At 37.4% G+C, this 15,190-nt stretch overlaps 1 protein-coding gene and 1 long non-coding RNA gene across 3 annotated transcripts in view; both read right to left on the bottom strand.

Moving 5' to 3' along the window:
* The window catches only part of tnnt1 (troponin T type 1 (skeletal, slow)), a 37,467-nt gene continuing 22,277 nt past the window's right edge, over positions 1-15,190 (bottom strand). For both annotated transcript variants that reach the window (XM_049468247.1, XM_049468246.1), the window contains exons 8-15: positions 12,680-12,740; positions 10,535-10,651; positions 10,303-10,380; positions 9,782-9,895; positions 7,786-7,895; positions 2,566-2,656; positions 340-380; positions 1-227 (exon numbers count right to left, since the gene is read on the bottom strand). In XM_049468247.1, the coding sequence (XP_049324204.1) occupies positions 182-227; positions 340-380; positions 2,566-2,656; positions 7,786-7,895; positions 9,782-9,895; positions 10,303-10,380; positions 10,535-10,651; positions 12,680-12,740 (658 nt within the window). In that variant the 3' untranslated portion in view covers positions 1-181. The remainder of the gene's footprint in view (positions 228-339; positions 381-2,565; positions 2,657-7,785; positions 7,896-9,781; positions 9,896-10,302; positions 10,381-10,534; positions 10,652-12,679; positions 12,741-15,190) is intronic.
* On the bottom strand, positions 2,697-5,399 carry LOC125784486 (uncharacterized). The gene is made up of 3 exons (XR_007427298.1): positions 3,677-5,399; positions 3,597-3,636; positions 2,697-3,556 (listed from the first exon to the last, which is right to left on the bottom strand). It is a non-coding gene; the product is annotated as an uncharacterized LOC125784486 (long non-coding RNA).

Genomic DNA, 15,190 nt, shown 5'->3' with positions numbered 1-15,190 from the left:
TTTCAATTGGAGAGCATTTTTTATTACTATGAACCCAATCACTTTTCCCCTTCCAGCCACTAAAAATAAAAGTACATGAGCAAAGATAGAGAAAAAGAGGAAATGTGTTTTGATGACATCTTTCCTTTCTGTTTTCGCTTCTGTTTTCTGAAAATCTTCTGCTTTGCAAGAGTGCAACAGCTCATTTCCAGCGGCCCCCGACTTTTCCTTTTCCATGGCCCTTTTTGCTGTGGAAGGAAGTGAGAGAGGCTTATGAAACACCACGCTTCAAATATGACTTGACAATAGTTTGAAAAGCATGGGATTTGATGTTCTAGAAAGTGGTTCTGCGTGACTTACAATTTTTGGGCATGAGAAATTCTGTTCAGCAAGACAATGATCTGTGGAGAGACAAAGAAGACATGAAATTAAGACACACAGGTGCACAGACACACACACACACACATAAACCTTTTAAAGTTCATCCTCCTCTCTAGTCTTTTTAAATGGTTCATGATTGAGGTTGTTTTACGCCTTTGCATTTCAACATTTCTCAACATACACTATATGTACAAAAGTATTGGGAGAATATATTGTTTATTCGTCTTCAATAGATATCAAGAGTATTAAATGTGAGTTCTGCTTTTGTTATAGTAACTGTCTCTACTGTCCAGAAAAGTCATTATGCATTTAATAAACAAGTCACTCTACCTTGCTTTATCTCACTCTACCTTGCTTTATCTTACTCTACCTTACTTCATCACACTCTACCTCACTCTACCTTGCTTTATCTCACTCTAACTTGCTTTATCTCAGTCTACCCTACTTCATCTCAATCTACCTTGCTTTATCTCACTCTACCTTGCTTTATCTCATACTTCCTTGCTTCATCTCACTCTACCTTGCTTTATCTCACTCTAACTTGCTTTATCTCAGTCTACCCTACTTCATCTCAATCTACCTTGCTTTATCTCACTCTACCTTGCTTTATCTCTCTCTCCCTTGGTTTACTGCTCTCTACCTCAATCTACCTTTCTTTATCTCACTCTATCTTGCTTTACCTCTCTCTACCTTTTTTTGCCTCACTCCCCCTCACATTACCGCACTCTACCTCACTCACTTTACGTAGGAGTCTGTTTCACATCACCAGTCTTTGCTTTTTGCTCTGCTTGACACTGTCCATTTGTCTGTTCATTCATTGTTTTTGGCTATTAAAAAAGAGGAAATCCTGCTTTTTTGGAGTAACGGTCTCTGCTGTCTAGGAAAGCCATTCAGCATTTAATAACAAGAGCATTTGCGAGGTCAGGATTTTAGATGATCATCACCACACCTCATCTCCAACTCTCTAACTCATCCCAAAAATATTAGATGGAACACCATCATTCCAGAGAACACAGTCCCACTGCTCCACAGCTCAAAATCTAGTAATAGACATGGAGTGAATAGGGCAGTGGCGGATGCTGGTCTTTCAAGGAGGGGAAGCTCAATTACGGCCTACATCTTAAAATGTGTAGATTTATGTGTACGTAAATTCTACCCTCCCTGAGATGGTTTCATCAAGAGGCATGGCCAACAGTACATTTTATTTGTTACAGCACTTCCAGTCAGCCAGCTCACTTTATCATACCAGGACAGCTGAAAATACCTGTTACTTTTCCCCACCTTTTACACCAAATTAATCTGAGGAGTTGACCCGCCCTGCTGTTTAACTGTTTTTCTTCGTAAGGAAGACTATCAAATGGCTTCGCCAAAATCCGTCCACAACATTAAAACTGTCTGACATTATGTGCAGCTTGCTACCTAGCTAGGGACTGTCGTGACTGGCGCGAGGCTAGTGTGAAGTGTGTTCGTCTGTGAGTGCTTTGTGCCGGTGAAGGGGCTCAGCAGCACCCGCTGGACAGAAACTGCGATAGAAGAAAAATTGATTTAGCTTCAGACAGATCATCCAATCATTGTGCAGAAGCTGAGCGTCCGGGCCAGCTAAGGCCAGCCCACTGCCCCATAGACCCCCAGAGACGCTGAGCGTCCGATGGGCGGGACAAAGCCCAGCATTTATCCAATGACCTGCCTCGTTTTGCTGCACGCTTTGCTCCGCTATTGAAGTCTGTGGACGCTGAGCGTCCGCACTGTTTAAAGCAGCGCTGTGAAGCTGCGTGATAGGTGAGAGGAAAGCCACGTCGTTATCAGTGATAAGAAGCTGATTCTGAACTAAGTTCAGCGCGTTGTAGCGCATATTTAATCAGTGACATGTACACACAACAGTATATATTTAATCACTTATTTTTTTACATTTTAGGGGAAGCTGAGCTTCCCTTGCAGTCTTAGAGCAATCGCCTCTGGAATAGGGTCATGTTTATATGCTACAAATAGTCCTAATATATAGCCAATGCTTCTCTACAGGGATTGGACAAGCTGTGTGTGAGCATTTGCACATCTACTGCACATCAGTATTGAGTGAAGCTTTTTGTAGCTGAAAGTATTCATTAGAAAGGATGTCCACACACATTAGGATATATACGATGTATTGTTGAATACTTTAATCAGACAGTATTAAACTGCCGCTGATAAACTAACAGAGAGCCTGACCTCATACTTCTGCTTCTTCATCATATCCATGAAGTCGAACTTCTCTGACTCCAGCTGATAGATCCAGTTCCACATCTCCTGAGCCCGCTGCCTGTAGAACACAGAGACAAGGCGTATTAAAAAGTGTGTACAATCAAAACATAGCATAATGTTCAATTGTGCACAATGTTCTGACCACTCAGAGGAGGCTAAAAATATTTGCAGGTTGTGAAAACGCTGATGGATGTCCTGATAACAATAAAAGACTAGATAAATAAAGAGATAAATAAGTTTGAGCTCCTCAGACATTTGTCTGCACTTGTCTCAGCTGCACCTGTTTTTCCTGAATAAGAAATAGATTGGTGTTTGTTGATTTTGGACATCTAGTTCCATCTGCATCAGTCTTCCTCCTTACTTTCCCTTTCTGTACTTTAATTTACCTCACTCTTCCTTACTCTACTTTCCTCGCTCTACCCTGGTTTACCTCACTCTACCTCTCTCCACCTTGCTTTACTTTGCATTACCCCACTCTACCTCACTCTACCTCTCTCCACCTTGCTTTACTTCTTATTACCTCACTCTACCTCTCTCTAGCTTGCTTTTCCTTGCCTAACCTTATTCTACCTCAGTTTACCTCACGCTACCTCACTTTACTGTGCTTTACCACACTACCTCATTATACTTCCTTCTACCTCCCTCTAAATTGATTTGCCGGACTCTACCTCACTCTACCTTGTTCTACCTTGCTTTACCTCCTTCTACCTCTCTCCACCTTCCTTTACTTTGCATTACCTCACTCTACCTCTCTCCACCTTGCTTTACTTTGCATTACCTCACTCTACCTCTCTCCACCTTGCTTTACTTTGCATTACCTCACTCTACCTCTCTCCACCTTGCTTTACTTTGCATTACCTCACTCTACCTCTCTCCACCTTGCTTTACTTTACATTACCTCACTCTACCTCACTCCACCTTGCTTTACTTCACTCTACCTCACTCTACCTCTCTCCACCTTGCTTTACTTCACTCTACCTCACTCTACCTCTCTCCACCTTGCTTTACTTTGCATTACCCCACTCTACCTCACTCTACCTCTCTCCACCTTGCTTTACTTTGCATTACCCCACTCTACCTCTCTTCACCTTGCTTTACTTCAAATTACCTCACTCTACCTCTCTCTAGCTTGCTTTTCCTTGCCTAACCTTATTCTACATCAATTTACCTCACTCTACCTTACTTTACTGTGCTTTACCACACTACCTCATTATACTTCCTTCTACCTCCCTCTAAATTGATTTGCCGGACTATACCTCACTCTTCCTCACTCTACCTTGTTCTACCTTGCTTTACCTCATTCTATCTTACTCTACCTTGCTTTACCTCATTCTACCTCACTTTTCCTTACTCTACCTCACTTTAACTTACTTTTCCTTACTTTACCTCACTCTACCTTACTTTGTCCTTACTCTACCTCTCTCCATCTTGTTTTACTTTGCATTACCTCACTCTACCTCACTCTACCTCTCTTTACCTTGCTTTAACTTACTTTTCCTTACTTTACCTCACTCTACCTTACTTTGTCCTTACTCTACCTCTCTCCATCTTGTTTTACTTTGCATTACCTCACTCTACCTCACTCTACCTCTCTTTACCTTGCTTTAACTTACTTTTCCTTACTTTACCTCACTCTACCTTACTTTGTCCTTACTCTACCTCTCTCCACCTTGCTTTACTTGCTTAGTCCTTGCTCATATTTGTTGGCTTTTTTCTTTTCGTTTCTTTGAGTTGTTTTTAGCCTTCTGTGCAGCACTTTGGTCTACGTACATTATTTTAAATGTGCTCTATAAACACACTGACATTGTCAATGACATAAAAAGCAGTTCCAAACTGAAGGACCCTTAGAATAAAACTGTAGAATGCAACGGATGTTCAAAGGGATTTTAAGGATGCAACTTATGTATCGTGCATTGCCTTTGGTTACCCACAATCCTCTGCATACATAAATGGGCAAAAATGTCACAAAACAAATCCTCTGTAATAGACCATGTTTTAAAATGTTATTTTGTCATAAGTATAATTTATGTCTATAAGGCACACAAGTTTTTCATCCCAATGTCACCATGCTGCCTTGCTAGATTGTTACAAATATGTGACCAATAGGCTGCTGAGTAGACGTCTTCACAGGACAATCTTCCTGAGGCCCTTCCCCACTTTGATTACAGCTTTGGTTATCTGTAGATATTGCCAAATCTGTGCTGGGAATTGTACCATGTGCTCTGTGTGCGTGTGTACTGTACGTATGTGTGTCATGTAAAGTTGGGCATTTCTTCTGTTCCTCTGCAGTTTTTCTGACTGATCTCACACCAAAAAAGCTTAGAATGCAGAGTTACGCATCATAAACATATACAGACAATTTCCCCTTCTAAGCTCTGCAGAGAGTAAATGAAAGCACATCACATGCTCAAGCTGTGAATGGACAAAAATGGAAACATCACAAGTTGCCCTATTGTTCCTCTTTTTTTTTTTTTGCTCATTCAGAGTATCTGCACATTCTTTCAAACTCTAAAACTTGTACTCTCAGCTCCTTCACTGTGGGAACAGAAGGACAGATTGAAAACAACTCAGTAAACAGTAGCTTCACACTGTATGCAAAGAGGGTATCAGTATATGTTTTATGTCCACACTGTGTTCAAAATGATTTTGCATGTGACATTTCTATTTGTTGATGTTTTAAAGCAGTGAATAGAGCTTAGAGAATGAGCCTGTGCCATTCTGTCCAAGCCTGACCTGACCTGACCCGACCCGCCACATAAACTGCCATATGAGCCCACATATGAGCCTATGAGCCCAATTTTTCTAAATATACCTTTTTTTTTGTTTTTTTTTAGCAAGTGGCGCGTTAAAACTGACCTTTTTGTTTTGAGTTGTGTAAATGAACAAAATCTGTTCAGAATTATATTAATGAACAGAGCAGCCTGGAAGAAGCACAGAGGAGCATTTTTTTATGATCCCGATGCGATGTATTACTTTGCTATGATGTTCTATGATGATGTTCTTGCCTCCTAATGTGTTTGAGAGCATCAGTAGTAAAGTTGTGAAGAGGTAGAGTTACAGGTATACAGTGAATAGCCCTATTTAAGTAATACTCTAATCCATATTATGTTAAGAACTACTCAACTCAAAATTAAAGAAAGAAATGACTTGGTCAGTAAGAAATGAAAAAGGCCAGTCAATCGAAAAAATATCAAGAACTTTGAAAGTATCCTCAAATGCAGTCGCAAAGACCTTCAAAAACATAATGATAAAACTGGCTCTCATCAGGAACACCCCAAGAAAGGAAGACCAAGAGTTCCCTCTGTTAGAAAGGATAAGTTTATTAGAGATCCAAGCCTAAAAAACTGCAAGTTAACAGCACCCAAGATAAGAATCACCTAAATACTTCACAGAGTATTTAATATTTTTTAAGCTTCTTTATATGTAAATTTAGTATTCCAAGTGATTTCTAAAACTATGTAAAGAAAAGTGAGTAACAATTAACTTGGACGGTCCATTTGATGGTTTTGATAGTTGAGGTTAGAGTTAGGGTTAGATTTTAGGGTTGATTAATGGTTAAGGTTAAAGGAGAACTCCGGTGTAAAATGTTTTTAAAACTTTTGTTGTAGTAAAACATGATAAAAAGTACTAACCTTTGATGAATAGCACACCTCTGTTTTCCCACAGTGTTCTGAGATCCAGAAATTTTAACAGTTTGTCTAAACACCCTTTAGACTGGGTGACATGGGGCATAAGTAGCTGTTTAGGCTCCAGCTGAAGCTCACGTTATAGGATGTGAACTGTGTTTTTTTTAAGTTATTAATGCCTCGTTTTAAATGGCAGGGCTCTCTGGATTCTAGCAGGGATGTGTGGATCTACTTTGAGCTGGATAACGATGTAAAAAGCGATTTATCGACGCAAATTATGCCCCATGTCTCCCAGTCTGAAGGGTGTTTGGACAAACTGTTAAAATTTCTGGATCTCAGAATGCTGTGGGTGAACTGAGGTGTGCTATTTATTAAAAGGCAAGTACTTTTTATCATGTTTTACTACACCAAAAGTCCATTTTACATCGGAGTTTTCCTTTAAGGTTTGGTGTAGGTGTAGGTTTAGGTTTAATTTTAAATCATTTACATTCAACATATGGTTAATTTGCATTTAATAGACATTCAGTTGAATGTTAGTTGAGTGGCAGTTGAGCATCAATGAGGCCATAAAATGGACCATCCAAGTAAAGTGTTACTGAAAAACTGCCCTTTTTACATCATGTTAAAAAATAATGGGCCATTCCACGGAATGGGTGCCATTTCTGTCCCCAGAAAAATACATATATAACTGTGTACACAAAATAACTTTAAAATACATTTTATTTTTAAGAATGGTGTCTTGTACATTGACCTAACTGCAAAAGTAAAATAGGTAATTTATTCTTTTTGGGACATAGATGGGACTCCAAATCCTATCTATGCATTTAAAAATATTTTTTTTATAATAAGTCCTTAATATTTAAGTTAAAATATACATTTAAACATACACAGTTGTGTCTCTGGGTTTCACTCAGTTTTGTTACCTTAATTAATTCCTAGATCTTATTTGATTAATTCTTAAATACACATTTTGGGAAAAACACTAGAATGTGCTCAGTGTCCTCATGCTATTAGCATAGCACAGCATTTAGTTATTTTTCTTTTTTTTTTTACTAATTCTATGCTAAAAACTCATTCTTGTGCCAGTAACAGGAATAAGTGCCAGTAACAGGAGTGAGTTCCAGTTACAGCAATGAGTGCCATGAACAGGAGGGATTTGTTTGTCATAAATATCAATTATTTGAACATGCAGTCAACCATTTCTTTAAATTAAGAATTCTTTGAGAGAAAATAAAAGGAATTAGTGAACTTTTAAACATGCTTTTAAGTGCTGCATGAGTTTTATAACCATCTTTGGCTTAAAAACCTTGTTCAAAATTAAGTACAGCTGCCTGAGTTTGACCAGTACATGTTGTGAATAGTTAAATATATGTGTTATTAGATTCAGAGTTGAAAAAAGAGTTATAAAAATAAATAGTTGTAACAAGCAAATGATTCACATTCGGTGGAATGGCCCTCATTTTTTTTTTTAAGTGATGCTTTCCATTTTGATAAAAGGTGGTGAGAGCAACTAGAGGTGACTTGCAGTTCATTTTTTGGCAGTATGTGTTTGAGTGTTTACCTTAGACCGTCCTCTCTCATGTTTTCAATGCCAAGAGGGGCGCGTCTATCAGCCAGAGTCTTCCTTTTGATTTCTCGCCCAGTCATACGCTTCCCTCGCCTCTGCTCCGCCTGCCAAACACACACACACATGTGCACACACACTGCAGTTTATCTGCTCCAGAAAATTCATATTCTATTGGCAGTGCTCTACTGTTGGAACTAGATAAGTGGCTGTGATTTGTGTATTGTATGTGTAAAAAATGGGAAATACAATACCTGCCTGGGTATGTAAAGATCCGGGACCCAGCCCAGTTATTTATATATATATATATATATATATATATATATATATATATATATATATATATATATATATATATGAACTAAGGACAGTTTATTAGCTAATCAGTCGGAGCCGGTGGAAAACATAAAACTTCATCATTTATCATTTAAACTAAGTATAGTACTAAATTCTGGCTCTACACAACATCCAGCTTCTAGCAAACTGGTTAGCTAAATACATTTTCGCTAATTACAGCTTACAGTAATCCTGCAATCCTAAATTAATAAACACAATTTGAAAATGAGATAGTTATTGGCTGATCAGGTTCATCAGGGCAAGTTAAACACACATATTTTTTTTCTTAAACCTTGACTTTCTATCTAAGCTAGCTAATTCTAAATTTGAGCTAACTGACTGTCACAGGCTGTAATTTATTAATCACACAATGGGTTTCATCCATGTGTTTTGATTCAGAGACGAGTCTTTTTTATAACCAGATATCAGAAACAATCTCATCAGAGTTTACATGGTTAGCTCAGTTACCTTTCTTTTAGAAAAATCGCCGTATATCCAGATATGTTTTAACATCAGCGCTGCGACCCACTGCAAAAACTCAAAAACCCTCAAAAATGTATACTTGAACAGGCTCCGTGATTAGTGTTTAATTAGTTTTAGTTTTTTTGCAGGGATAATTTTTCAGGGCTAAAGCCCTGGAAGCCCAGGTCAGGCGACGCCCCTGACGATACGTAACATGATACAGGAGGTATGATTCAAGATACTTAAAGCAAGGAAAACACATTATTATGATTCACTATTGCTATTAGTATTTTTTTATTTTATTTTTTCTATGTTAGTTTTCTCAAAATCCCAGCAAATAAAAAGTTCACTTTTAAAAGCAATTAGAAACCCTAACCCTAACCCTAACCCTAACCCTAACCCTAGTGTTTGAGGTTTAAACACGACACAAAGCACAAATCACAAAGAACCACTGTCCGCCACTATTATGTACATATAAAATATTAATGTCAAATGAATACTGTGGATTAATGAATCAATACAGTAGAGCAGGGGTCGGCAATTAAGTTTGGCCGCAGGCCAGATATTTTCCAAGCTATTACATGGCAGGTCACAAAAAGAAAAATCTGTTTTGGAAAATGAAGTGTAGCTCTCCAGCCCAGAGGGTTGTTGAACCCAATTGCAGAAAAGTTGATCTCAAAGCAGGTAAACCCAAGAAGAAAGGAATAAATAAATAAACACACCACTCCTCACACGGGATTGAATCATCAGGGTAACAGTCTAATACACTGCCGCTGCCCTGGCTAGTGAATTGGGACACGGCCAGGACAAACGCCCTTATAAGGGGATAGGGAGCCAAAGAACGGGCGGAAAAACGAGAACAGGTGGAAACTAAAGTCACGCCGAGCGCGACAGAGAGACAGGGGAGGAATTTAAGTAAAAGCTTTTATTTATTTATTTATTTATTTGTTCATTATAGTTTAAACAACCTTACAGGCCCTTACCTCACACTGCAGCATTGCAAAACTAAATATTGCAAAACTTCAATATATCGATATTTCCTGACTAAACGTACTGTGTATGTGCATTTGCACATCTTTGTCAGCAATGGGTGCAACCTAAAGCGGCTCAATGAATTCATTAAACACAACATTTGGACATATCTTGTACTTATCATATACCTTCATCATTGCATAAACACTTCCAATTTACTTACCTTTGCTAGGAAGCCACCAAAATTGGCCCCCATGTTGGACAAAACCTTCTTTTTCTTGGCTTCATCGTCCGCTCTCTTCTTAGCCTCCTCGTCTTCCTTCCTCTGGCGCTCCTCCTGACAGACAAGAAGAGAACCAGACAGAAATGAACACTGTGAACTGAAAGTTCACAGAGTGAAGATATAAACCAGGTGTAGGTTTTGCTATTTGCTGTTTTCTGCTCGGCTGTGAAGGAAGTATTTCAAAACAGATAAACACTGTATTATATTTGTGTTCAGTTCGAAGATGGTTTGGTGGTTTATTTAAATCAATTGCATGACTTTAATCCCATTATAATCACCTTTTCACTGCAGAAAAGGAGCTTCTGAGCATGAAGAATTACTGTTCTGGCTTACTACAGGGAAAAATTGTTTGTGGAGTGTAAGATAGCAATGAGCATTGTGATGCACCTTGTGCAGGGTGTAAGACAGGCCCCAAAAGTTGCCTCTCTGGAGTAAGAGATTAGAATTGTTAACAGGCTTACGACAATCCTGGTCTGCCGGTCACGCTCTTTCTCTGCTCTCACTCGCTGTTGTTCGGCTCTCTCCGAGCGCCGTCTTTCCTGTACATGGGAACAAAAAGAATGGGTGAAAAATATATAAAAAAAAAAAAAAGTGAAGAATGTAAAAAGAAGATCAAAAATGATCAAAAAGAGAAATGTCAGACAGTGTTGCATAGAGACTAAATAAAATTAAGTTATGTTTCTCAAGACTAACAATTCGATCCTTCAGCCCAATCAGCTCCTCTTCCTCCTTCTTCCTCTGCTCAAAGTGGGCTTCAATCAGGGTCTGCAACTCCGTCAGGTCCTTCTCCATTCGCTTTCTATGGATGTCCTGATGGGTAGAGTTAAAGAAAGAGGGGAAAAGATGACTTGAACAAGTTCTACACCTGGCTCGACTAATCAATATCTCATTGAATTAGCTTAGCTACTGGTGAAAATCAAGGGTAAATGCCCTGGTGAAAAAAATTATACTTTATAATTATAATTGTACCTAAAACACATTGAGAAGTATCTAAGTATGCTGTAAATATACTAACAGATTTATGTACTTACTTACAATATATTAAAAGTACATTAATATTATGATTTCATCAAATGTTTGAAAGTAAACTTTGATCATTCTTTTTAAAAAGTACAATATAGTGTATTTTTTTAAAACAGACTACTATGAAGTACACTTTTAGTTTGATGTAATTCAATATACTTCTACAAGTACATACAAATATACGTGTACATTTTTAGCAAAGTTTGTTAAAAACAACTGTTACAGGAGTTCACTTAAAGTACAATGCGTCATGTAACTTTTTAAAAGAAAATTAAATTACTACATTGGTAAAATGTTTTAAAAATATATTTAGGTATTACATTAATATAACAGTTAAAATGTATTTTAATGCTTTGTGATTATAATTACAAAAATATCAATTTAGGTAAATTATAGGATACAGTGTTAAATAACTTTGAAATGTAATTTTTTTTTTTAAATTAAAATATAAAATACATTTAATACTCAACGAAGTATACTAGAAGTGTGCTACTTACAGTAGACAGGAACAAGAAGCATATTTGTACTCTAATCATGGGCGTGGTAGTGGGGGGAAAAGTGGACCTGACCACCCAGGGCCCAAGTAGAGAAAGGGGCCCATGAAAATTTTTGCTCACGTTCCTTGTGTACTGGCATGGATAGGGGCCCACTGTCACGGAGAGTGTACAGGGCCCCGAATTTGCTGCTACGCCCCTGACTCTAATGTAAATATATTTAACATCAATTCTTGGTACATTCCTAATATACTCTGTGTATAAAGTGATACAGTTGTAATACTCATTAAACTTATTATAATTTTACTGTAAGCATATTTAAAATAAGGGCTTACATACATGAAGTAATATGTTTAAATGTTACTTAAGTATTTTTAAAATAGTTCCATTTTAGGACAGTTAAGAACACTTAGCACAATTTAAGTAAGACATTTTTTTATACAGTTACAGTACAATAAGTACAAAAAAGTTGTTCCTTTTAGCACTTTTTAATTATACTGATTAATAATATGGCTATAGAAATAATATGGCTATAAAATATGGTTCCTCTGCAAGGCAGGTGTCATCTTGAAGGTGTTTTTGTGATCGGTATATGTTGGAAAACTGCTATTGGACCTTGTAACACTAATGAGTCACATGATACAGTGCTAAAAAAATAGGCACAATTTGGTCATTTTTGCTTAGGGGTGAACTCACTTTTTTTTGCCAGCGGTTTAGAGATTAATGGCTGTGTGTTGAGTTATTTTGAGAGCACAGCAAATTTACACAATTATACTGTAGCTGTACCCTGACTACATTGTATCAAAGTGTCATATCCTCAGTACTGTCCCTCCCATGAAAATATATAATAAAAAATGTACAAAAATGTGAGGGGTCTACTCACTTTTGTGGGATACTGTAAGGACAATTTACTCTTGTTGGAATAAATGAGTTATTTTATTTACTATTTCAAGTATTAAATGTACTATGTGTTTGCACAGATAGATAGATAGATAGATAGATAGATAGATAGATAGATAGATAGATAGATAGATAGATAGATAGATAGATAGATAGATAGATAGATAGATAGATAGATAGATAGATAGATAGATAGATAGATAGATAGATGCTGGCCCCCATCTAAGCTCCAGTCTCATGATTGGCTAATCCAATAACTGCATGAACTAATGTTTTTACAGATGTTCCTCATTAAGAGCTTGATGAGTGTATAGTGTATTTGATTATATTGTTTTTTGATAATATTTTTTTGTAAGACACTGTACACCAGAGCTAGATTATGCTGCAAAGATCTAAGGTCAATAAGTGTTCAGTCACTCACATCAAAATCAACCCTCTCCCCTTCTGGGATCTTTGGAGGTGCCAGTTGAGGAACCATTGGTCTGAGAACACAGGAGAACAAATATAAGATTAAAGTGTTTTGTGGTTAAAAGGAATATCAGAACTCTGCTATCTCAGAACTTTAGACTAAATGCTTCCCAGATATCTGTGGAAATTGGACCAAATATAGTTTATATTGGCAACTAAAAAAGTTGGCACAAATGGTTCGGGCTGATTGTTGTGTAATACTTGGCAAATGGGCAGTGCATGTGCTTCGCTCACGGGGATCACGCACTGCACGTAGATCACCAAGTGCTCAGGGGACACTAAAAATTCAGGCTTGTGAAAAACCATTGTAATAACTATAGTATTTTTTACGGGTCTATAAAGTGCACTGTATAATAAGGCGCATGTTAAGAAACAATAGTAAGGAATAAAGGTGAAGCACAAAAATCTACACAGATTTCTCTTCTGAAAACTCTTCTGTGTAATTACAGTAAGCTTAAATTTCTGATATTTTCAACAGAGCGGTTAGCAGCAGCGCTAGTTGCGGTTAGCAGCACTTAGCGCTAGTAAATGCCACCCGACAGCGCTACACTGAGAAACCCTGAGTTTTCTAGTAAGCCAGGGCGCTATCAGCTAGCGGTTCATCCCACGTAACTTGTTTTAACAGGGTAAACATGCAGACTACACTTGGGGCGAAAGAGCTAGCGCTGCGGTTAGCGGCTAATGCTAATACTGCTCCAGTCTCTATGCTGGAGAAACTTTCCTGAAACTCCTGTATAAAGCTGTACTTCAGCAAAGTGGCTTTACTGCTCCTTAAAACCTGACTGGTAAAATTCATACATAAGACACACCGGATTATAAGGCTGATTTAAAGATGATTTTGTGGATAATTAAATGATTTTCAGTGCGCCTTATAATCATAATACGGTAATGTTAATAGATACAAGCAATACAAAAGTAACACATTTGCTTGAGAGAAAGATAAGTCTCTAGTGGAAAAGTTGGATTGCGTGTTTTACCGTGTTTTACGGTAGCCTCATGCACAGCAGTGCTGGGGAGGAAATGCTCACACTTCTTATGCAGAGACTGATAATGTAACAGAAATGAGTTTACAGCTCAATAAATATAATTTTATCAGGTCTTATTAACAAATATACAAACAAAAAAAGACAACTACCTATCTGTAGAACAGTGTAACATTTCAGAAATGCAGACCTTTTTCTCACAGTACTTTTTTCAGGTTAAATGCACTATGTTTTAAATATTGTTATTTTTTAGACAACAGTTTATAGTATTATTAAAGAGGAACATCAAAGTGCTATCAAAGGAAACCACTAATGTCTCGAAGAAAATTCCCATAGTATTAAACATGCAAGTTTCAAATTATACTACTGTAGGAATTTGGAGTCATGAGTTGGCAAATTGAGAAAATGTTGTATATAAATCAGAATTTAGACTCCTATAAAATAAGAAAACAACAAAAAAAAAAATACATCAAAAGGCACCACAGAAGTATTAAAGAACATTGCTAATAGTATTTATTATGTATGTTAGAAGTAGTAAAGCTACTTCTAACATACAAAAAGTAATTCTAAATTTTAATTACTCGGGGAAAAAATTGAGTTTGAAGTCCAATATTATTAAGTTATTAGTTGACACCATAAAATCCACAAAGAATGCATTCCATACTGTAGCATATTGGAGTAATAGATCGCCAAGCCTAGGAAAAATGTCCATTTCTGCATAAACCAGATTTAGGAGTCCTATAAAACCAGTAAATCAAACTGTTATCAATTGACACCATTAAATTTGGGGTGTTGGCACATGCAGCATTCTGCCCAGACGTGAGCTAAACATTTGGGCCAGGAAAAGAGGTTTTTGCTATCAGTGGTTGTTGCTATCAGGGTCAGGAATAATTGGATAAATGATTTACAATAAAATACTGTACAATAATATTAGGGTCCTCCTGTGAGGCCCACTGTGAGGTGCTGTTAACCAGTCAATAAACACAACAGGCGTGTAAATGGGCTTTGAAAAGCACATCTGAGCATTTTTTTTTGTACCCACAAAAAAACTATTCAGGTCATAGTGGTGTTGACATGATTCCAACAAAAAACATGTGGAATAAGGATTCAGACAGAGAGCTTTCAGTTTATCTCTGAAAAGCTCTGTTTTCATCATCTTGTTCATTTCTCATGTGTTTGTGTTGAGCGAGGGATTCGATTGTGTCATCTTTGGCACTATTGATTCTGGATTAAGACCAAGATGACTAGCATGAATTAGGATGTTGACCCAGTTTCTGAACTTAGTCCACCCTACTCTCACTGGACTTCAATCTACTGATGTTAATGCTAGATGTTTTTTTTTTTAACTGGAAATATTGGATTTAATCAAAACCCGTATGCAGGGGCCCAACAGGGGCAGATAAGTGGACTTGGGTATTGAACCCACAACCTTGCAATCAATAACCCAGAGCTGATCAATAACCACTGAGCCATCACTGTAC

Source organism: Astyanax mexicanus, chromosome 19, assembly GCF_023375975.1.
Source record: "Astyanax mexicanus isolate ESR-SI-001 chromosome 19, AstMex3_surface, whole genome shotgun sequence".
Classification (NCBI taxonomy): Eukaryota; Metazoa; Chordata; class Actinopteri; order Characiformes; family Acestrorhamphidae; genus Astyanax; species Astyanax mexicanus.
The sequence above is the reverse complement of the archived record's forward strand: the minus strand, read 5'-3'. Positions and strand labels throughout refer to the sequence as shown.